Source organism: Filicampus tigris, chromosome 2 (genome assembly GCF_054856515.1).
Source record: "Filicampus tigris isolate MCC_2025a chromosome 2, RoL_Ftig_1.0, whole genome shotgun sequence".
In the NCBI taxonomy this organism is placed as follows: domain Eukaryota; kingdom Metazoa; phylum Chordata; class Actinopteri; order Syngnathiformes; family Syngnathidae; genus Filicampus; species Filicampus tigris.
In genome coordinates, this window is record NC_141218.1 from 16,017,016 (window position 1) to 16,042,877 (window position 25,862).

Consider the following 25,862-nt stretch of genomic DNA (forward strand, 5'->3'; position numbering starts at 1 on the left):
AGAAGCACCTGTGGCTAAAGCCGAACTGTGGCAGGGTTTTTACTTTCCGGACCTGGATTACCCACCTCTGGGTAGCAGCATATACACACACACACACATATGCATGCACACATATGCATAGCACGCACACACACTACTAAATACTACTACTACTAAATAGCGTGCAAATAGTTTAAAAAGATTGTCAAATGTAAAACTGTTACATTGGTGATTCACTGTAAATGCATTATTTTGCCATCAAAAGCGCATTTTCATTGTTGTTGGTATTTTATAGAAAATGGACTGTTCAGATGTTTGAGGCATCACTAAAGCAAAAATGATTAGAATAAAAGTCACTGTTGTGTCGAAAATATATCTTTTCACAAAACATGTCTTTCAGAGTCTTATCTTTCATTTGGTAGTTTCTTTGTCCACTTGCTCTAAACTGTCTGGCACTCAAGAGGTTCTCTTTTTTTGAAAATGGCTGGCTATATTTAAAGAGTAAATATAAAGAAATGTCCTTATATCATCAAATGTATTCCTTATATCATATTATACACCATTCTTTAATAAAATCCTAAAAACCAAGGAGTCTCAAAGATAAGCATCAACTCACCCAGTCTTGGCAAAGTTGGTCCAGTAGGTCATTACCACAGCACTGAGCATGACATCGTTCTTTGAAAAGTTGCAGGGGAAGAGGTCAGTTGGACCGATCATTGGAATTCCAAAAACATATGGGACCTCGTCCCCGTGCGCGGCATCTGACCAGGCAGGCTTCATGAGACTCTGGCAGTGGTGGTAGAAGGCATAAAAGTAGGTGGGTGAGCCATAGCGAGCGTGGAGATCTGCTGTTACCACAGAGGGCTCCACCCACTGGTGGTCGGTGAAAAGAGCCACCAGAGTTTTGCGCCTGGTTTCTGGATTTTCCTTGTCTGCCCAGTCTGTGTACATGAACTTAATGGTCTCCCTCAGAGTGTCTTTACCCTCCGGGTATCCATACAGACTGTCCACAAAATCAGACACAGAGAAGTCAAAGTCATTTCCAGAGACGCCATCCTCGGAGTCCACCACGTTCTCCACAAAGCGCAGGCCCTCGCCTTGGTTGACGCCCAGCATTATATCATAGTTGAGGAACTCTCCCTGCTCCATAAGGATCTCAGGGTCATCTGGAATGACATCGCCATCAATTACAGGTCCAAAAGCCACGTGGTACCTTGCCGGTTGTATATCCTGCTCCACAAGCTCCCTGGAGCTCTTCTTCCTCAGACAGTCCACCATGTCTAAAGTGTCCAGGACGTTACAGCCCACCTTCTCCGCCAGGAGGCGTGTATACTTGACCGGCTGGTAATTCACCGCCCAGCTGGACAGCGCCGAACCACTCTGAATTATGGCTCGGTGGAAGAGACCTGCACAAGAACACAAGGAACAGATCATAATTGGTGTGTCTCGTGGATAATTCAGTTAAGCGCTACAAAACACAATGGCTGTTCATTTGGCTGCTGTCATGTTCGAGACCTGACTGTCAGCTGCACAGCTGATAAGAACAAAGCCCCGACTGACAACAAGTTCTTGCTCCCACATAGGACAATAATAGATCCCTACAATAAGAGAATCATGTCTGTGATAATGAATGCGCAGATGGCCTGGTCTTACAGACTGCTCGCAGACAGACGAGAGCACCAGCACTCTGTCATTTCCTTTCCCATCCCTACAACTCCCACAATAATAATCTGTATGCTTGTCAGAGGCAGATGCTGAGAATATGGCACTGCAGGTTTTTGTTACAGTGAGAGAATTCAAGGAAACAATGTGGAAAAAACGAATTAACAGAAACAAAATATTCACGGATCTCAAAGTAAACTCTGCGGACACGAATGCATTTGAAATGATTCATTCTTTCATTTTATACTGCTTATCTTGTTCAGGGTGACAGGGAAGCCAGAGTCAAACGCAGATGACTTGATGGGGTATACCGTGAACTGGAAGCAGGTTAAGAGTCACCGTTATCCAAATAGTATCTGGTTATGATAAAGGAGCTGGACGGCAAATGGTGCCAATGCTTGTTGTTCATACATCTCACAAAAGCCAAATCAATGATAGATTTCTTCTCAACTTTCAAGAGGCTTGGTCTAAAGGTAAAACAGCTTCAAGAAGCCTTCTGGATTAAAAGTGAAACAACCACTAAACTGATTTTGAAATCAACTTTTGTGGATTGCTATCTGTTGACCATGACTGAAAGTCGACACACTGTTGAATTCTTACTCCTCATACATCTACAGACGTTTTGTACTTCTTTACTTTGTTATAATGTTATTCTACAAGTCACAGGCATTGAATGACATTTAAAACACCTAATTAGTTATTCATGAAGTCTCCCTTCATAGCCCCTTCTGACATTTACCTTTTATAGATACAACTACTTATGCATCTGTTTTTTTTTGTTTTTTTTAACCCACATCACATAATCACTGGCTTCTACATGAGATTGTGGGTGGATTGCTATAAATAAAAGTAAACTCCTACTCCTCATGTGCGGAGGGAATGGAGCCGTGCACATTTACTTGCCAAGAAAATACAACCTGGTGGCATACACGGAAAGACAGTGTGTGTGATGTATGGCAATAAATGCATTATGATACAGACCCCCCATGATGTTAGGAAATATAGGACTTTAGTGTTGTGTGTGTAGTGGAAACCAACACAAACAAATCTACAGTCTCTTGGGTTCTCTCCCAAATGAAATTACCGTTTAGTTGCAGTGGAGAATGAAGGAAATCTGAGACGACTTTCTACCACAAGGCATACGTCCCAAATAAGAAACATAATTTCCTCCGAAATAATTGAATTGCATCCCTTCGAAAAATGTTCCCATTACATAGAGCAGATTAAAGGTGACATCCACTCTGTTTGCGGTACGCTTTCCTCGCGTCATCATTGAGTCTCAGCATTACAGCACCAGTGCTGCCTTACCGATTTGGGAGTCAGAGGCCAAGCTCCAGCCGCTTGACCACGCTGCTTTATCGTTCATGTCATCGTTACGGTCAGAGTGATTGAATTCCACTGACGTTGTTATGGTGGCAGGCGCAACAGACGACAAGTAATTACGAGTGGTAACAAAACGTCACAAGATGTTTCCACAACATCGTGTGGAGACGCATGCTGGCATGCAGAGTTTGAGAGTCATATTTCAGCATCAGTGTGGGTGGCTGCTGAAGTCTCTGTGTTTATGAGGTAAACAGAAGACTTAAGTGCCAGATATATCACTTTGGTAGCCTTAATCAGTGGCAGCGGGGGGCTTATTTCTTCTTGGCAAAGATTTAGTGTTTATTTACACTCCTATTTACATTTGTTCGCAAGTAGTAAGTAGAATTAATTTGTACGCATGGGTGAACTGTTAAATGTTTTTGAAAGTTACACTACGAGGTGCACTCTGCTATGGGTTCCGATTGCGATAACTTCAGTGTGCAAGTTGTATGAATGCTGAGACAAGCGATAACAAAGATGTTACTGTGCACAAAAAAATAATCTTATTTTTAGAATCACGCTTTATAGCCACATCATCGCTCAATAGAGTTAAACTCAATTCAACAACACAATATGTAGAATGCTCCAGATGGATTACCTATTATAGTGCGAAACCCACACAAATTGGTTGCAATATATGGGACTTTTTCTTGCATGAATACAAAGAGTGAGATTCATTCACCCATTTTCTATGATTTCCATTTTTCTGTTCACAAACTACCTCAGCTCAGACAACCTTGACCTGATGGTTACAATTGCGTTTGTGAAATGTACGTTGGGTGAGAATGCATGCCCTGCCACCTACACCGAAGTCAGCTATGTGAACCACTCTACTTTCAATGACAAAAAGACAAAAGATACATGATATCTCATATGGTAAATGGTTAAATGAACTATCCAGAATTATAGTCCTATACGGTTATTCCTTTTGCATTTTATCTCCATAATCCATGCACCAAAACCTTGACTGCAGGGAAGGAGCGAGGCAGCAAATCAGTCACAACACATTAACTATCCAATCATTATAAAACTTTAAAGATATATTCAAACCACATCTTGGTTTGTCCTTCAACACATTTTTTGCCCAACCCAAAAGGCGCACTTTATATAACAGAACTATTTAGAGTATGCGTCAGAAAGGTTCCAGGACTGATGTCGCTTCAAAATAATCTCCCCGGAGTCTAACGCACATTCGCAACCTTCTCTGCCACACTTTCATGCATCCGTGGAAGGATTCTTCCTAGATCCTCCACAGCTCAGTTGTCAAGACCATCTTGATGTCATCCACATCTTAAAAACAGGTCCCCTTGATAACTCCCTTAACCTTGGGGAAGAGGAAAAAATCAAGCGGGGCCAGGCCAGGTGAGAAGGGAGGATGTTCTCGGCCCGGAAGAGTCGCCTGCTTGTGGCTTTGTGAGCGGGTGCGCTGTCATGGTGTAGCAGACACGAGATGTCCTGCCACAACTCTTGCTCACCTTGTACATACAGGTATGTGAAAGGCCGCTGAGCCGATTAACCTGGAATTATACAGTACAAACAAGCATTGTTTACTATATTCTAAAAATGTCTTTCTGACTTTAAATCTAAGCCTGGTGAATTGGATTTATTTAGCATGAAGTGAAATATAGTCAGCAGAATGGTCACCTAGTGTTTAAAACATCTGCCTCAACATCTGAGCTTCTGGGTTTGAATTTCAATTAAGATTTTCACGTTTGGAGTTTGCATGTTCTCGTTGTGCTTGCATCCATTTCACCAAGTACTCTAGCCTCTACCCACGTTCCAAAAACATGCACCCTCTAAAAACAGTTGGGTTCAAAATAACACAATTTTGGGTCAAAAATGGGTAGCTTTGAACAAAACAATGCCAAAAATGGGACTGTTTTTTACAAAACAACGCAAGAAAGTGGGTCAAATTGACCCAAATATTGGATCGGTCCATTTTTTGACCCAAAATTGTGTTATTTTTAACCCAACTGATTTTAGAGTGTTATAGGTTCACTGAAGACTGTGTGAATGCAAGTGTGAATGTTTTTTTGTCTAGATGTGCCCTGCGACTTGCTGCCGACCAGTACGGGCTAGATTAGATCCTGCATCTAACCTCAAGTCAGTTGGGATAGACTCCAGTTTACCCACAACCGTAATGAAGACAAGCGGTTTAGAAATTGCCTAAACAATTTACTTTCAAAACACAGATCGATTGTGAGCTGTTTAAAAGAGTTTGCACAGGACAAAATAACCTCTGCAACATAGACGTGTGTGCCAGAAATGCCAATGAGAAGATTTGCGACAAACCCAATACATTCCACTGCAAATCTGGAGTTTTCATTTGTTGTTTCTGTTTTCCAAAATCATTCACATTGGATATGAATGCCACCACGAGCATCACTGCCCTTCAAGCTGTCCTATCAGCTGCACGTCTCTGCAGGGTGGTGGCCTATGTTGCGTCTCTGCGAATGGAAGCAGATGTCGAGGATTTTACCCACTTGGAAGCATTAGAGTGACAGCTATAAGATGCAATTTTCTGGTGTGGGAGTGGGGATGCACGGCAGCTGCTCGGGCTCGTCTGACCCATCTTTGTCACTATCCTCCTCTGTCCTTATTTGCCCTCTCCTAGCCCTTTCTTGGAGTTGCCTCTCTTCACTTCTCAACTTAATATAGGCACAGCAAGCAGAGGCATACGTGGTGCCGGGAGTTTGCCCTTCGGTGCCGTCTCCATGTAAATGTATTTGATCATACACTGAAGGAGAGCATATTTGCCTGCAGGGAAGTTCTGTGATCAACAAGGCATACTTGATATTAAGTATTGGTACACAGCTCTTACTCTATTAATTAAGAAGTTATAGTTGGGCTAGCCACCTTAGTTCCCATTGAAATATAATATGGCCATTAATATCAACATCACAATATACAGTGGCACCTTGAATTATGAGGACCCCAGTTCAAGTTCCCTTAATTTACAAGCCGTCGGTTGGTTGACTGATTTTTTTTTTTACTCTTTGTTTTGTGAGCCAAAATTTGCGAGCCTCAGATATGATGCTGCTCAAGTGACAAAAAAAAGTGCAATCAAGATGCTGTAATGCAATAATTGCCTGCGGACAAGGAGAGCCACATTCATCAATGCTCTTTGAGCCGTTTATTGAACGGGACAATAATACTAAAGCCAAGGTGCTACATATACATGTTTTTACACTCTACAGTACAATTTATCTTAAAAACTTGTAACAACAAATGTGTTTATTTAGGGGGGCTGGAATGGATTAGGCCCCGTCATGCCATACAGAGTACATTATATCAACTCTATTTACCATTATTTAGTGGCGCTACGAATGCAACTGGGCCCGCCCGGTCCTGGCAGCGTGCGCATCGCAAGCCGCAGATGGCTGACTGCCGAGGACGACTGAGCGGGCCTGACACTACGAGATTTATCTTTCGCTTTGTTTGATGAAAGGGAGCAAGAGTGAGTTGGGCTTCACTATTGTTTGCCGAGAATGATATAAATCCAGCGCACAGGAGCTGTCACTGGGGCAATAAATATGTATTAGAGCTGTGTGTGATGAGCCCCACTGTGGTAGGAAGCCCACTGGGGAAGGTCAGAGAGAAAGAGAGTGAGAGAGGGGGGGTGGGGGGAGCACAAGCACTGATCACCCACTGAGAGAATCCACTAATTATCCACAGCAGGGTGGATGCGTGTGCGCGTGCAGGTGTGTCAGTGCTGACTTTGATAAGACGTAAAGATGATGAATTAACGCACATGAATCATCGTGACGGGGTTAATGTTTGTGACACTGTAGTTAAGAAAGTCTTTACTTCGCAGAGAAGAAACACCATCATTGTAGGTTGGTATCGAAAGCGTTTTCTTTGAAGACGCAACAGATCTCCCTATCGCTATCTGCCTATTTGACATGCTAGAACCCAACACCTTAACCATGAGCTGATCCATCAAAGCACAGCGCTGTTGGCAGATTGAGGTCACGCTGAATTATGACTGGAGCTCCGAGGTAATCACTCATTGGGTCGTGGCTAAAATGCTGTCGCGTAGCACCGCTGTCGTCTCAACGCTGCGGTGAGCTGACCTTGACCGTGCTGCCCCCCTCACTAGACACCCGTTAAATGGGCATGTGGTTCAGGCCCCTGATTGGTGGTGTGGCTTCTGGGGATGATTTATTGTCGATAAAGGGCAGGGGGAAAAAAAAAAAGATGATGACCCTTGGATGGGTTAGAGTGCCACAATTCAAAACTACAGGCTCACACCGTCTTTGGACGAGTGGAATTTGGATGAAATGCTGGTTTGAACAAGCCAATGGGGCATCTCTGGAGAGAGTAACATGACGAAGCAGTGCTTTGGATCACTGCTAATGTGCTTAGTGGCATGTATGCGTGTTAATGGACGAGGATGTTATGTTGGCGATGAAGCCAGAATGCACTGTAATGAGTGTACTTTGTAATCTGGAGCAGCTGGCAAATGTAACTGAAGCATCAGTAATGATTTTTATCAGATTGGCCCTGGGATATAGTGGTTGACTATAAAAAAACAATAAAAATGTTTTTGCTGTCTTAAGCTCTTTTCACACCGCACTTGGTTTTCCTGGTGTTCATCGTGAAGCAGGGCGCAGGATAGCACCCTGAACAATGGCAGCCCGGCGCAGGCATGCACATATTTGGTACTGGATGCACCTCGCCTTCCAACTGAAAATCTTTCAATAGGGGCATGTTTGCCATTGGTTGACAGCACACTGCGCTCTGCTAAGTGCAGTGTGAAAAGGCCTTTACAATGTGAAGAAGGAAGCACAGAAAATCCCCAGGGTTATGCCACTGGGCCACTGCATAGGTTGGCCCAACTCTGCATGTCAGTTTTCCACTGCAAAATATAGGGAGTCCTCGGTTTATTACCATATTTTTTCCTACAGTGGAAAAGTAACCCAGATTTGTACGGATTTCAAAACATGCCAAAGTCTATCATAGCCAGACTTATAATAGTTTTGGATTTTTCATTATACAGTAGTTCGTTTTTATTTCATTTTGACTTTAGTTTTTTAAATTCAGTTAGTTGTGATCAGTTTTTATAGCGTTTTTTTGTTTTTGTAGTTTAAGTATTAGTTTGAGTTTTTCTCAGATATGGCCTATTTGTAGAGAGAAAAGGGTCATGAAGTATTCTATAATAAAGTTGACTACAATTCTCAAACGACTCTTCGACCCTCTTTCATCTATATGGAAGTACAATAATAACGTATTAAATGCATTTAAAATAAACCCCAAATGCTCTTGTATTGAAATTAATTGACCTAAATGAAAAACAACAAGAATTTGGCTGTAATTATAGTTTGTTTTATAAACCTAAAATGTAGTTTTAGTTAGTTATCATTAACAGCTCTCATTTTTATTTGATTTCGTTAATGAAAATATTTTTTTCAATTTCAGTTTTAGTGATTTCATTAGTTTTCAGTTAACTATAATAACAGTGACCACAGCCTACCCTAACATAGAACTAAAATCATAATAACTGTGTTTGTTTGAAAAACTAAGCCATAAAAGTAAAATGATGACTGACAAGCGTCAGTATGGCATGACCTAATCTTGCCAATTTGCGGCACAAGACAATGTATGTGCCTCTGTGCAAACTATTTATTTTTCCATGTTTTTACATTTTAAAGATGTATCATGCTATTTTAAGCTTTACACAGTTAACTATAGGTATATTCATGATGATGTATAACCTTTAGCACAATCAAATGTCTGATTAAAGATTTTCCAACCCGGAAGTACGACGCCTGGTTCATCAGAACCCCGTTTCTCCCCGTCTGGCTGCCGCGCCTCTTTCATGACATCATCTCAAAGCCAGCAGCGCGCACAGCGCACCGAAAAGTAAATAGTAAAGAGACGATCCAAGGAACGTATCGTGGAGCCTTGTGTTCTCGATCCAGAGCGGAACATGAATTTGAAGTTCAAGAAACACCAAAGTGACCCCGAAGACGTTTGCAGGAGCTTTCTGACCGATGCAAAAAGATACGCGTTTGGCCGATAACTGTTGGGTTTTGGAAAAAGTCGCCGTATGTTTACACGGCAGGGTAGGTACGGGGTATTGTAATGTAATAATGTCAGGGTCCGGTCATTTTCTTCGGTCGGGCGGGGCTGGTGCTTAGAGAGGGCTAAAGAGCAGAGTTTTTGATGAGGAAACTGCATTTTAGCACAGCTAAATGCTCAAAAAAGTTGATTCTGCATCATATATCGCCCTTAAAATGTTACATTGACACATCGATGACGACTCTGCTCCTCTGCGATGGACGAGGTAATAGAAACAATAATCGTACCTGGATAGAGTAGGGACATGTTGGCCTGAGTATTGAGAAAGGGAAAATGTGCTATCGTATGACCCTGTATGTATCCTTTGTCAAATTTCACCAATATTATACATTCACAACAAAAGATCACATTTCGAAGAGCTAATGCTGTAAAAATAGTTTTAAATTTCTTCACAAGCAGTATAACCAAAAAGACTAACACGGAAATGTTCCATTTCACGCCGCTCTCTCCCCCACAGCTCCAGCTACTTGCCTCTTCCTTGTCTTTAATCTTTCCCGTGCTCTGTTTTGCGTCGCTCTCGATCGAGCTCTCGCTGTCTCTGTTCCGAGGGCCCGTACTGAGTCCCTCCTTGCTAATTATTAGACATAAGCCTGCGCTCGACGAAGCTTGAATCCTCTGAGCCATCTTACCTCAAGCATCTTTTCACTGTAAGCAAATCTCCACAGACCAGTGCACTATACGGTGCATCCTCTGTTGTAAAAAAAATATATATATAAAACACATCTAGTGAAAATCTTGCTAAGTTTCACTTTTTCCCTCTTTGCTGTTTTTCTATTATTCATTTTAAGCCTCATCTCCTACAAGGAATCATTATTTCACATCAAACGATAAAGCTATATGAAGTGGTTTATTTCACCTCAGGAGATTGAATTAGCCCCATTTTACATCCTTGGTAACTTGCAGTCATAGGGTTAAAGCTGCCGTCACCATGGCTACAGCCTTGTGGCTACAGCTTATTAAACAAAATGGTCAAATCATGAATTAGCCCGACAGATAATTTCATATTTGTTCCAGAAGTCCTGAAATAGACACTAAATGGTGTTTCTATTCCAGTAAGTTTCTGTCCAACATCAAACTTGTCAACTTCAAAATACATCTGACGAAATTAAACATGGGTTGGATGGTCCAATTTTTGTATCCGGGCCAAAAAGTGCATAGTTGGCACTGCACTCGCAGTAGTATTATGTATATATATATATGTGTATATATATATATATGTATATATATATATATGTATATATGTATATATATATATATATATATATGTATATATATATATATAACGTATTAATTATACGTTATTAATTATATATATATATATATATATATAACGTATTAATTATACGTTATTAATTATATATATATATATATATATATATATATATATATATATATATATATATATATATATATATAAAATCTGCCTAGATTGATCCAAAAGATATTACGAGTTTGTGCGGCCATAAAAAAAATTAAACACTATTTCAGCACTGGTTAGAAATTTCTTTTTCTTTTTTCTTTTTTTTTTAGACAATTTTTTATTCAGTAAAGACAAAAAAAAACCTCGTATCTTGTTGGCAGTTTCAGCTGTCACTTCAGCCTTCGACAGAGTAAGTGTGACCTGTCTAAAAAATAGCTGATTGTTACAACATAATGAAGTTCAACTTCGACAATAGTTTTTCTTGTCTTTTTTTTTTCTTTTGGAACATTCTATCCCTTATCATCGACCGCAAATTATGATTTAACATTTGAACTATTCCTTGAAACATACGCAATAATGAAACATTAATTCCAGTAAAGTTTTGCTGCATAATTTTACATAAAAGAAAATAATAGCCACATCACATCTGTATCACAGACTAGGCCTCATTATAATCGCACATGGTTGCACCACATTAGCCATTCTGCTCCTAGCTAGTTAGCACAATTCAACTCATGATGAAGCTGGCGAAAAAAAAAAACTTCTGTAGCTCCCGGCACACAGATCTTCAGTTCCCTCCCGTATGTAAACATCCCAGTAATAAAAATTAACAAAAAACACACAGACTGACAAATAATATTACAATATAATCTCATAGTAGCGTCATGCACTGCAGACAGCTAATGCTAGCAAGATAGCAGCAATTAGCATGAGAAGCAAACTCAACAAGACAAGTGAAAAAGTTATTAAAAACTCATTTTCAACACCTGCTGATACACAAGTGTGCGATTATATCTTAATCATACAACTGAAGTTAAAATGGTTGTTCTTCAAGGATGCACAGTAATCCATTGGTCACTAACCTTTTTGAGATTGAAAGTTACATCTTGGGCACTGACTAATGCGAGGGGCAACTACTACTACTTATGAAATAACATATGTGCTCAACTTAATTTTAATTAATAAGGTTTTGATCAATAATTAATTATATTAATCTATTTGAAGACACTAGTTATGCTAATGATTTCCCACAATCTGTCTGCAACTGTCGATGTGCTGGATGGAGGTCCGGGTGTGCACCTCAATACGAATCCAGATTTCAACCTGTCATTACCGGTGTCAGCCTCTATCCCGAGCTAAACAGAAAATAAGTGAAGTGCCTTTACATGTCTGTGCAAATCAAATATGCATGTAAACAACAAATAAAAAATACAAAATCCAAGACGTGTAACTTCTGAAACATTGTTCGGTGTATAATAAAAGTACAATCACACGAACAAAATTATCTTCTGGGTCACAGTAATATATCGTTGCTGTCATGTGAAAAACACTTACCTCCCTTTTTTTTCATTTTCTTATTTTTACATGAATGGTGTTTCCGCGTTAGAGGCATCGCGTTAATGTGAAAATTAAAAACGTTTCCAAAATTGGAGATAAGTGTTTTTCACAGGAAAACGACGATATATAATTATGCACTCTAAATTTTAGTGGAACAGCCACATGTTAATACTTTCTCGATTCTCGATTGACAAATCACAAAAGACACCCAACACTAATTACATTCACTTTCCTGGAGTTGCTATAGCAATATTTTAGTTAAGAGCAGTGGAGTTCCAAACAGAAGGACAGACCTTCTTGTCCTCCATCCGGACACCATAAAAGATGCTGTGTTTGAGGGGCCGTGTTTTCATCTATCAGCGTGAGACACGCTTCATGCTAGCCTTATATAACGTTGTTTGGTCTTCAGCTCGAGCCTCTGAAGAGCTGGGCTGCTTGCCTGCGGGCAGCAGCTTTGGACAGATAAAGAGTTTGATCCATAAGTGTGGATGGAGGGGAAAGAGGGGAGAAAATAAAAAAGTATGGCATAGAAGACCGATACGAAGGACGGATGAGAAATAATAGAGGACATGGCAAGAGAGGGGAAGAAGAGGATGAATGGAAATGGCCTAATTGACAGGCTGTACGTTGGATCGATACGCATCTGAGCACGGTGTGTGTGTGTGGTATCTCCTACAAATTATGACAAGACATTTAACATTCACTGGTCAATAGAACACACGGCTCACGCATGCAAGCACAGAGGCTGGCATCGCTCTGTCAGTATGCACAGCACAGCAGGGTTTCATCTCCTACTTGAACTCATCAATCTGGCTGCTAATCAACAGGCAGGCAGACAAGGCATAACCTGAGTGGAAAATAATTTGCAGTTTAATTCGCGGAATTTATTTAGGCCGGCGGGTGAGTCTTACAACTTCGGAATGCTTCCGACTAGTTGGTAGAATGTCATAGCGGGCTAAAACAGAATTCTCCAAAGCAATGCTGTGCGATTGTTTAAACATTGTGGTGCATTTGTGATGTATTGTCCAAGACTATGAAATTGGATGTGACACTCCAAGTAGCATAATGCTTTTATTTAATTAAAATGCCATTTGAGCCACTTGTGCAGGCAATGCCATTATAATTGCACCCGCTTAGACTATCTCACAGAACTTAAAGGTTACACAGCATTTTTAAGTGCAACCTCAGAGGCCAAACACAATATGCTAAGGGATTTGTTCCGATTTCAAGAACATTTTTACGCATACGCAATATTACATTTCGCACATGCCGCGCATTCCAAAAAACGTGTTTAGTTCATTGATGATTCTGAACTGTCCATTTGTGTGACTGTGAAGTTGTCTGTTTGTGCCTTGCATGTGACTTGTGACTGACTAACGACTAGTCCAGAGTGTGACACAAGGCGCATGCGATGAAATGTGCGGATAGTGCAGTGTCAGCCGGCTGCGAGATTGTTAGCACAAGCGCCTAACATTTATACCTTTAAAGGTCATGCAAGTGCAAAAATAAGATAACCTTTGTATTATCACATTATTTATCTCTATTTGGACTTTAGACTTGGAACCCCCTCCCAAAAAAATAAGAGTTAGAAATCACACTCATAGTTAACCAATTGATGCTTAATGAAAAAAGATGAACGATTTTGAAAAAAAGAATCTAATTCCAGTTTTCCCCCCTCAATATTGCGATTGCGTTTTATATGCAGTTAGTTTGTCAAGGTCCTCTTTTCATGTATTTTTCTAACGAACACACAAAAAATATTCTGTACTACAATATCCAATTTATTCTACTTACTGTAAATGTTTTTGTCTTATAGGTTAGGCTTACGCTAAAATAAACGCAAATGAACCATGAATTGATATGAAACACTTTGACCTGCAGTCTTTTAAACATTCACTTCACAAAATCAAACGAGTGCGGCGTAAATATAAATCAGCCCTACTACTGAAGTCTGACGCTCACTTGCTAATGATGGCGGTTTGAATTTAAAAGCAACATTTTTAACCAAATGTGGTTCAATTTTGGTTCATTCAAATTTGAAAGCATCAATAGAGCATTTTTGTTGATGTATGAACACTACGAGCCATCCTCTTTTATAGCCATGAGCGACAGTGCATTTTTATTCATCCAGTCCCTAAAAAACTACAGTGATCAAACCACTCTTTTCCATACTCATTCAGCTGCATCTACATAGTCGTAACTTACTCCCACAACCTACGAGGCAAGACAAGGAGGCCGCGCGCTGAATTTTTTTCCCAATTGCACTCACGCAAGTGTCACTAATGCCGCAGCCTGTGAGAGGCAAAGGCTGTTATCTCCATGTCCTTCATTGTGTTCTGGCATTCGAGGCGGCATTCACCACGCTCGCTGCATGCCGCGGTTGTGTTTAGATGTGGGCCTGATATGGGGCACAACAACATGCGCGCCGCCTCAAATAGGCGCCAATGCGGAAATGGGAAGAATAATGAGTTATTACAGGGTTATCTGCGTGGATCTCCATGTCATGACTGTGTAAGCGGCTCTACTAATCTCATTAGAGGAGACAAGTTTGTTAAAGATGTTTTCTGATTTCTCCCTCGCCTCCTGCTGTGTCCACAAATAGATTCCAGATCAGGGAGCTGAGAGGAAACGATTAGCGCCTATAGTTCGCACAGACGCTACGCTTAATTGTACGATGGTCCACGTGATAGGCGGCAGGAGTGAAAGTCCTGACTCCTGCTGTTTCTAAATATACAGTATGTTTAACATCCGATCAACTGTGCAGAAAGGCTCTAAAGCTCATGAGGAGCAACAAAACAATAACCAGAGACAAAGAGTACACTGAAAAGCTCCTTACAAACAAATCAGATGTACAGTATGTCACGGGAGGGTCAAAGATATAAGTCGCACATGACTTTGTCAGCTCAGCCGTGAAATATGGAAAGATGGCAGGCTTCTATTCTTGGCTACATTTTGCCTGCGACAGCCAGATGGGATGGATGTAACTCATTTTTTTGCACCAAGGAAAGCCACCGAGAGGGCATAGTTGCATTTGTGACTGACAAATCATCTCAAGGGGTTTACGTCCCCGTGAGGGGATCCGGAGGGGTTTAGCGCAACCATGGCAAGAAAGAATGACAGGCAAAAAGCGAAAAGCTAAGGGACCTAAGTGCTTGCAGAAACAAATTAGCTGTGGGGGTATTGAAGGTGGAGAGCCGGATAGCAATCTAGCAAGAGACAGTGGGTGGATCGTATTGCTTACGATGGCCCTTTTCTTTCAATACATTGGATCTGGCTCGGAAGCCTTTAAGAGTCTGCGTCTGATCCCATCTGACTACAGCATCCATTCAAAACCATTTGCATGTATACAAAGAGCATAACCATGCTTCACATGTGTGCCCTCTGTATGAATATGAATTGTTTCTCAAGGGATGCCCAATCTCCAAACCAGCGTCAAATATCTTCAGGCTAAATGTGACACGTACAATAATACAGTACACCCACAAGACCAGCACTGCTGGGCACACGCAGTCGTATAATTCAGCAAGCTAATTAGACACCGCACGCAGTGCAACCTTTCTTTTCCTGACCAAGAAGATCAACAATTCTTTTCTATGTAAAACACTGTTAATGAACCGCAACCAGATGACATGCGAGAAATAAAACCTCTCTCCCCTGATGTGCTGCAATTCCTGCTTTTCTCGCAAAATGATGGAGCTCTCCCTATTAGAACGGCTCCACCTATTACAACCTCTTTAAGGGTCAGCGGTCACACCAGCAGCTGCATCCAAGCTGATTAACTCGTGTAGCAGACATGAACGTGCAAGACCTGGCTCCGGTTCCAACAGCGTAAACATATTCTTCTAGCTGCGCGTGTGTGTGTGCGTGTGTGCTGCTTCTCGCCCAGCGTCTGACACCACTGGCCCCTGCTCTGCCCATTGTGCCACCAGCCCCGAGGCCAGATGCCACGCGGGCTCGGCATAATTCGAGGCGGCATGCCATATAAACAGCGAATGGAAATAGGATGGAGATGAAAGGCGCTCGCCTCGTTCACACACTGTGGATGTGAACATGACTCGGAAAAAAATATGTTTGCTCATTAGCGCGATTAGGCCAAAACTACTCAGCCTACAATGTCAAAAGTGCAAGGTAAAGGGAGGACTCATAAAATGATTGGTGCAAAAAACAATACAGTTAGAGCAGGGATCGGCAACATTTAACAGTCAAAGAGCCATTTCGACCCGGTTTCCATGGAAAATAAAACACCGGGAGCCGCAAACACTTATTGATATTAACCTCTAAAAAAACGCCAGCTTTTTTGGAGTTCCCAGGCACCGCTATGTTCAAGTTGTATAACATCTTATATTCCTATTCAACACTCACATCCACATAATACTACCTACAAAATATCAGAGCTGGGCAGTCCGCCCTGGGGGCGGAACGGTCCGTCCCTCCGTCCCGGACGGACGCCCATTTTTGCAGCGGAGGACGGGGGGTGGCACGTTTTAATAAAGGGGCGGACTAAGAAAGGGCGGAGGTGCATTTTAATCTGGCCCTCATGCATGTGACGTGGTTGCGAAGTGGCCAAAGTTCATATTAACCTACTTGGCGAAATGGGCAAATGACAAAATTGCCTCAGAACACTTCAAATACGCCACTAGTTACACAACAGCGCAGGAGATTTTTCAACGGGAGATACAACGCGAGTTCTACTAGTACGACAAGTGATGAGACTCAGTGTCAGAGCCAGCGAGGACGTCAGCATGTCGCTTGACCGTCCTGCTGCACTCTAAAAACATTTGGGTTAAGAATAACACAATTTTGGGTCAAAAACTTTCTTTCTTCTTCTTGGTTGTTTTCTGCAAAAACAACCCAAAAAATTATTTTTGTACAAAGCAACCCCAAAAAATGGGCTGTTTTGTACAAAATAATGCAAGAAAGTGGGTCAATTGACCCAATATTGTGTATTTTTTCCCCAAAATTGTGTTATTTTAAACCCAGCGGTTTCTCTTTTTTTCTTATCCCGGTTTTTGCAGCTGGCCGTGTCATATGTAGCCCAGTAAATATTTTCTTTTATTCTTTGCTATTTTAATTTTGTGAACATTCTCAAAACTTAACGTATTCTGTTTAAAAAAATTAAGGGTTATTTCTGTGCATTATTAATCTATATTGACCATTTATATATTTACAACTATTGTCAAGTCATTGCCACTGTTGAAAATGTATAACACACAGTCTTCATTTTAACTACACATCATCATCATCTTCCAAACCGCTTATCCTGTACAGAGTCGCGGGGAGGTGCTGGAGCCTATCCCAGCTGACTATGGGCGAAAGACATACATAATGACAGAACCGATTTACAGGGATAGGGTCGGGGGCCGATAATTTTATATGAATAAGGACGGAGGGACGAGGCCGGAAGGGTACCCAGGTCGCGGACGGAGGACGCACCGGCAAAAAAGGGTCAAGTGCCCAGCTCTGCAAAATACATTCAATCAGTAATTTGACACTTGAATTAATTAAACACGTACAAAAACCAAGCCACGTAGCAACATCCGAGTACTTCAAAATCTGCGCTCATGTGAAGCCCCCCCCATCGTGCCCCCAGCCGTTGAAACGTCACACCAGCAAACGCACCTGCCCAATACAATACAGTACTGTACATTTTCATTTTGGCTACAACGCCTTCACAAAACGCCTTCTTTCATATTTAAAGCCATGAGTGATGCAGTAAATAAAACAATGATCCAACTAACCGCGTCTAAGATGCATATTAAATGCAGAGACTTACCACACGACAAACGTGAGGGAGTCTTTTCGCAACAAAGCATCTCATTGATCCATATTGAACAAGCCAACGTAGTTCAGCGAACCTGACTATTTTCGCTCGTTATTGCTTAAAAAAAGGCTGCAATCAGCAGACGGCCGTGTCGCACACACTTTCGGCCATCAACCTGCCAACATGCCTTTGACCTCCGCCATCATAAGTCTCAATCACACTCCAAACAACACACCTTAATGCCCCTACCACACCATTCCACACTTACCCATCAATGGAGGAGTATTTGATTGTCTGTTACATCCAAGCACTTTTTTCCATGGCCTAAGAATACTCAACACAGTACTAAATTATTGATTTGTCCTTTTTTTTTTGGTAGCCTAAAAATGCCTAGTACAGGACACAATTATTGTAAATGAAGTATAAAAACTACACCCAAAATAACATGTTTGAAAAACTTGTACACAACTACTGCCTAAATAAAAAATAGCCATAGATGCGAATAAGTAGATACTCCTTTGAACTGTGTGCTTACAGAGATGCTAAGCTAATGTCCATGCTTTCCATTACCATTGATGGGACAGTCATGCATCCATCCATTTCCTATTACCACTTTTTCACAGTGGGGTCATGGTTGACCTTGACCCTATCCAAGATGACTTGGATGAGAGGTGGGGCACACCCAGCATTGGTCACCAGCCAATCACAGGGCACAGAAAAACAAACAACAACTCACACTCGCATCTTGAATGAACATAGTGTACAATGCACATTTAAAAAAAACACACACACGCAAATTGCTTTGACTCTCAGTTAACTGGAGGAATAGAGGTCATTATTTTATTTTATCTTGTAGTCAACTGATATTTGAATGTATTCTTTAGCCGTTTGAGACATTAACTATTCCCCCCACCCCAGAATCCAAAACACTGCTCTCTTTTTTTAGTGTCAGTCTAGTGTGTGTATGCATTGAATGAGAGGGGTTGTGTGTCTTATCTGTGTTGAATAGCAGCAGTTTTGCAACAGCCTATCCCTGGAGAGCACTATGTCTGCATTCACTGCCTCATGTTTCAAACAGTAAACTCCCATTGAGTCAATTACGGTGGCAGAGTCTTTAGCCACCATAGCCACTTACTATAAGTGCACATTGAGACAACAGGTTTATGACATACAGTATGCGTCCATAAAATTGGCTTGGAAACGCTCTACTGGCTGAAAACAGACTCAAACAATTCACATCGAATCAATTACAAATTCTGAAATTAAATGTGCAGCCTAAGGAGGACGTCAACACTCAGCCCATGAGCTCTGATCAGTCACAACGCTAATGTAGATCAATTAATTTAAATCGCTTTATTTCTATCTACAGACACAAAGTGTTGTGGTGATACTGGCTTGGTAATTGAGATTAAAATGTGCGGACCCAAGCATTCATCAATCTGACTTCCCTCATTTCTGCCTACTCTAAGGCAAAAGTAGAAAATACATCTTCGACAAACAGACATGGATAAACGGGTTTGCGGGCATCCATTCTCATTTTACCACTAAAGGCAGAGTGGTTGGAGGATGGGGTGCAGGTCATAGAAGGATAAGAGAGGATTAAGGGCAGTAAAGGTTCTCTACATGGAAAAATGGCACTGAGCTGAAGATACAGGTATTGCTATGTTACCTTTTCTTATCCATGTAATGACATGCAGTAACAGTAATATATAATATATATATATGTATATGTATATATATACATATATATACACACACACATACATACATATACATATATATACATACATATATATACATATACATATATATATATATATACACATATATACATATACATTATACACATACATATATACACATATATACATATACATATGTATACATATACACATATATATACATATACACATATATATATATATATATATATATATATATATATATATATATATACATATATATGTTATTCATTCAACATTTTTAACTATTGAAATCATGTTACATTGTATGTGTACATTTACAGCCGCACCTATAAGACTGATCACTTAACTAAATTGAAACTGTTCCAATATGTCTGTGCCCCTGTTCATAAAGGCTTGCTTGGAAGAGTTGAGTCTGGAAGAACATGACCTGACCGGTAATTATCAAGCTATGTTCTAACCTGCTATAAGTGAAGGGGTACGAACGTATATGATCCTAAACTCAAATGAGGTTGACACAGAGCCAGCCATTGAGATGTTTCCTGTCACTCTATTTTTTTTTCTCCTGTGACATCCAATATGATACATTAGTGTCCTAAATGGAGGCGGTGTGATAGATATTAATTACTTGTCCAATCCAGTTTGTGACATCAATCTGTTATCAGCTGGCACACACCCGACTGAAATTAACTGTCGGTCCTCAATATCCGCTGAGTCATCTCGCCGCTTTATTGCCTTCATTACAATATCCACCTCCTAAAAAGCATTTCCGTGCTCTCGGACAACGGTAACGAAAGAGGGATGCTGTAGCATGTTGAATTCCAATGTTGTCATGCAACCAAGGATGTGGACTTGTTTCAAGGAAACAATAAGACCACTGATACCATGAACTTTATGTGTATTTGATAGGAGCTGCCAGATGTGGTCTTGAATGTGTGGACGTGTAACGGCAAGCCATTGCTCCTGCTGAGCTCACGGAAATCAGATTTCATCTCTGGGCCCCCAAATCTAATACGCACAGTCATATTTACTCACAGTTGCAGAGCACAGTAAACCAATATGACCCTATAGATGGGCGGCAGAGCAGCACAAAATACAGTTAAATTAAAATGCTTTGAGCAAACCCTTCCGAAAGCCATCACAGCTGCTTGGGCTGTGGACCAGATAAGTGGGAATTGTGTGATTTCTACCCTTGAGGGGTTTTAATCTTCTTCAATATAAACTATATGGACAAACCTACCGGGACATGTGGTCATTACACCCTCAGGAAGTAAAAACGGATAAAATAACTATACCCCCGGATAAAATTACAATACCCCCCTCCCTCACCCCCATCTACCCCCACCCACACACACATACACACTTATGGGAAGCATTTCTACATGAGTTTGGAGTCCATTGGAATTTTTGTCACATCAATCTCTGTTTTAGCTGATCCCAAAGGTGTTTGATGGGGAACTGTCAAGAGTTCGACATCTCTAAACTCATCCAATAATGCCTTTAGGGACATTGCTTTGAGCACTTGGACACAGTGCAAAAAAGGCAACTCTTGGAATGAATCCCAGTGGACACATCCCATGGGAATAAATGGGAGGTTATCTGAATGAGTTGGAATGAACTGGAATTAGCTGTAATTAAAACGAGGCCATATTGACTAAAATTCATATCAACTCTCAAGACCCTTATTAATTTAGCTGCTAATTCGCTGTTCATAGTTGATTACTCTCCACCTATTAGACGTCTATTAAGTGTACTGTACCAGCTGAGCACACATTCTGCTGTTTCACTACTCTACACTTCATGCTACGTTAGCAGTTAGCATTTTATCTTATTCGTCGCCATGTATTTAAGGATAATTAATTTAGAGGAGCAGCTCCATGTTGGGTTTAACCATGCTAGTGCTCGTGTTCGTAAGCAGCCAGGAAAGCAGGGATGTTAGGTGAATGTTCAATATAGATCTACGTAAGGCTCGAGACTCCACCGGGTTTATGGTGAGACATGCTTGAAGCCATTTTGACACCGGCACACGATGACGTCAGCAACAAGCAGTATTGCGATAGATCAGGAGTCAAAATCCATAACGTAGGTCGAATATATACTACACACCGCGTATAACTCACACCCTTAATGGTAATCATAACAATTATAAAATAAGAGGATTTTCTTTAGACATAAGACAGGCGGTTAAACTAATAGACATATTGTCTGCTTGGTTATGAATATGTAATGTATAAATGTGCGTAATACATTTTCCTTTCAACTACTTTTATGGCCACAATGGTGATTTTATTTTGTCATTTCCATTTAATCTCTGTAAATTCCCATATATTCATGCAATCTTACAACTCTAGTAGGAAGCATTGTATTGCTCAAAACGTTTTGGATTAACAATCAGTCCAAAAATGTATGAATTTAGTAGTGATTCTCAATAAATGTGTTTATGTAGTGCATACTCAGGACAATGTTGGCAGTCTTATTCAATGTTGGTAGTCTTAGTCTTATTCTTATGTTGTGCAAGTGCTTGTATGTACACATGCGCTGGCATTCAAGTGAACTCTCTGTGCTGTCGCTGTAGCGGCGGCTGGGTGACTGTTTGTCTCTGAGGCAGCGAGAGCATTAAGTTGCCTTTCTGCATCAGCGGACACACCTCCGATTATCAGTCTTATACATTCAAACCAGGCTGTAGGCAGTAGACGGGAGGACAAAAAGATAATGTACAGTTTCGTTTCATTTGTTTGTTACTTTCTTTGTAAAATGTCATTCACCGCAATCTGTCTGTTTCTATATATTTCTAAAAAATACTCCTCTCTCTGTGTTTCCTTGCCTCCCGCGCCAGGAGGAGAACAGCTGTAGCCACATGAAATCCCCTGAAGTGGGACGATATGTGGACTTATAGGTACACATGCACTCTGCGTAAGGACGTGTGTATTTGTTTGCTCGGGCACGTAGTCGAGGTGAGATGAGTTGAGCGGGCGGGGGGGAGGGGAAGAGTATTTACACAGGCCAACCTTGAACAGCAGATAATCCCAGAGGAGCTGGACAAGCAGGGCCAGAGCTGTACAGCATCCTTGTCTGTGGGTTTATGTGTCTTGTGCGCATGGCTGCTCCATTTTCTGAAAGTACACATGCAGTAGCAGTGCTACCCAAACTTGTTTGCAGCATGGATGGTTTTAAGTAAAGACATATTTTGATGGGCCGCCGTAGAAACAAATATATAAAAAAAAAAGATGAAATATACAAATGACCATTACACTGATGTAGATGTAATTAGTGTGAGCCTTGCACTTCAATAACCCAGTCCCATCCATGCCAAACATGCGAGCCTGTTATGTTTCATTGTTGTGTTATTTCTGTGAACACTCAGGCTTTGTCCCCTTGCTCAAAAATAAATAATGCAATCTGGTGGAAAATATACCAAACAGAGTTGGGCACTTGACCCTTTTTTGCTGGTCTGTCCTCCGTCCGCGACCTGGGCACCCTTTCGTCCTCGTCCCTGCAACCTTATTCATAAAAATTATTGTCCTTCGACCCCGTCCGTCCTCGTCATTTTAAAGCAGTTCCGCCTTAAAAGTCCTCCCCCACCAACCTCCCCAAAAAGTGTCCGTGCATGACGCAGCGGGAGAGATGCTAATGGCAGAGTTTACTTAAAGCGCAGAGGTTTGTGTAAAGCTTAGCATTAGCTAGCTAATTTACTATTCAAATCCGTTTACCTTATGGGCACCAACTTCTGGGTTAACGGTTTGACGAACCGCTTGCCACCAAACGTTGTATGTGTGAAGCGAGCAAGTCGAGAGTTTTAATGTAACTGCTTTGTTTAACAGCAGTCATTGTTTATGTATATGTCAACACAGTGGATGTGAGAGAGGTCAGTCTCTGAACGGATGGACAGAGACGCCCGGTCCAGGGAGCACTTCCATTGGTCATCCCTTCAGGTTGCTGATTGGCTCGCTGGTTTTCGCTCCGCTTCCAGTCCGTCTGTGGTAATTGACATACAAGAATCAATCCACGTGTGGAGAAATAAATCGCGCAGGAGCAGTTTCGGTTCTGCTACATGTGTGTGCACTTGTCCCATGCAGGCTAGCTGTCTTACACAGTGAGCAGAGCTGAACTCTCAGTTAAAGGGCCAGTACATAAAACAGCAAAAATGATTTTAAAGACTGAAGAAAGCGGGCAAAAATAACCCCGTGTGACTGAACGTGTGCAGTGCACAGCATTCCCGCCGGGGCCTTCCCAATGCAAGTAAATATGTGCAGTTGGGTAACTAATGGTGCGTTTGAAGCACACACAGTAATATGGAATGATAATTTAGTTTCCATCATGTTATGGTTGGGACTGTCCGTTCGGAGGCAATATTTGTCGCTTGTCCATTTTGCCGAGTAGGTTGAGTAGGTTGAACTTTGGCCGCCTTGCAACCACGTCACGCATGAGGGACGATTAGTGGGCCAGACTAAAATCCACCTCCGCCCTTGCTTAGTCCGCCCCCCGTCCTCCGACTAAAGACTGGGCGTCCGTCCAGGACGGACTGTTCCGCCCCCAGGACGGAATGCATCTCTGATAACAAATAAGAAGTTTTGGGTCTAGAATTAAACTAGGTTTACACAAAGCAATTCAATTCTGTAAATAACAAATTCAAACACATTTTCATGCATTTTAATTGGACAGAAGTGGCCACAACAGAAGCAAAAAAAGTATCATTCAAACAAAAAGTTAAAACAGCATATTATTGATATGCACTTAAAGAGATGTAGTTGGAAATGATCAAATCAAACAAAACCCCCCAGCCCTGGCATGTTTCATTACATTTGCATGAACACAGCGAAAATGGTTCAAATCTAGGAAGTCAATGTGGCTCAGTCTGTGGAACTCAAATGTCCAACATAGAGCCCAGAAGCTTTTAATGTAACGATGCAATTGAAATAGAAACAGTGCTCAGTAGAATACAGTGCAGTTTTTTACCACCATAAACTACAACAACAATAACAGCCACATTGTTAAATTGAATGCCCCTCTCACAATGTCAGTCAAAACGGAGCACTGTCAGCTTTGTGAAGACAGCCATACAGCTCTCTTATTGGACCTCATTAAATGGTGCAGGTGTAATCCAGAAATGGACATGAGGGCATTCAACTAATATTGATGTTTAAATAACAGTGACATCATTAGAAGTAAGTTTCTTCCTTCCAGCTTTGGGAAAATGTTCATAAAGGGCATGCCACATATCATATGTCACCATATTGTAAGAAAACAGCAGTGGAATTATGAGAATAAAGTTTTCTCATTTCTCAATTCTCATGGGTAAATGTTATATTCCTACAAAAAAAGAAAAAAAATGTTAGTATAGCATCTGTCTCAAGGTCTGCCATTTATTCATATTTTTGTGGTTTATTTCACAGCGATGTCGTTATTTTGAATATATCTGTCAATATTAAGGTATGGCAGCTTTATTTCTACAGCGCATGTCATGCACAAAGTAACTCAAATGTGCTTAACATAATAAAAAAACACATTTAAAAGCAAGCCCCAGAAATAAAAAAGTGGCTTACTTAAATTACCAAATGAAAGAGAACAATATTTTCAGGAAAAAAAAAAACATATAAATGCTTTAAAAGACCTTAATCATAAGTGTAGGGGAAAAAAGCATGGTTTATAACCTGGATTTAATAAGCATTTACACTTGTGGCTGACTTCACTTCTGTTGAAAGCTTATTTCACTTGTGGTAGCATAACAGCTAAATGCCACTTCCTCATGTTAGAACTTTGAACTCTGGGCTCCACTAATTGCCCCGAGACATTACATCCCTACATGGTTTAGGTCTCATGACGCTTTCACCTGTCGTCTGTTATTTATGAATCCGAGTTATCATAATTCTATGCTCCTCTTGATTTTTTTCAGTGCTGGTCTTGAGCACCAACACTAGTCAAACGATGGAGATTATAATTGTCAAGTGTGCTTGACACTGGATGTGATTATTACAGTGTGACTGCTTCGACTTTCTATATTTAGCCAACTGTTGTTCAGTATTGCTGGCAATTATGGTTCCATGCTGTTTTAGATTTTCTGGTCTTAAATTATGATTGCCTCCTTAAATGAAAACCATATTTAGCCATGACGTGGTTCTCCACTGGATCGCTTTCTACCTGATTACATATTTTATACACACAGGAGTTGAAATCAATATCCACTATTTTCTATTTTAAAAGTAAAGTTACTTTTCAGAAGTTAAAAACACAACAATTAAAAAAAAAATATAGAGTACAGTTCAGGTAAATTGCCATAATCAAATGACAAATCCAGGTTCTTCTTGTAATTGATGCAAAAAAAATTTTCATTCACTAGCAGAGGTATACATTGATCTGAAACCAGGCCTTCAATGAATACACTACACTCAAGACCATTCTCTTCATCATCATATTGAACGAGAAACAAATTAAAAATATGCTCTTCTTTCTAATTTGTTCACAACATGTTACCATGGGAAGCACTAGAAAGTCAATTTCCACCTGGCAGGAAAGACCGTAGCTGCGCCGTTTCTCAAAAACCAAGTGACAATTCAGT

At 40.8% G+C, this 25,862-nt stretch overlaps 1 protein-coding gene across 2 annotated transcripts in view; it reads right to left on the bottom strand.

Moving 5' to 3' along the window:
• Positions 1 to 25,862, bottom strand: part of nlgn3a (neuroligin 3a) — a 185,772-nt gene that overhangs the window by 19,575 nt on the left and 140,335 nt on the right. For both annotated transcript variants that reach the window (XM_086019714.1, XM_086019706.1), the window contains one exon: positions 596 to 1,385. In XM_086019714.1, the coding sequence (XP_085875840.1) occupies positions 596 to 1,385 (790 nt within the window). The remainder of the gene's footprint in view (positions 1 to 595; positions 1,386 to 25,862) is intronic.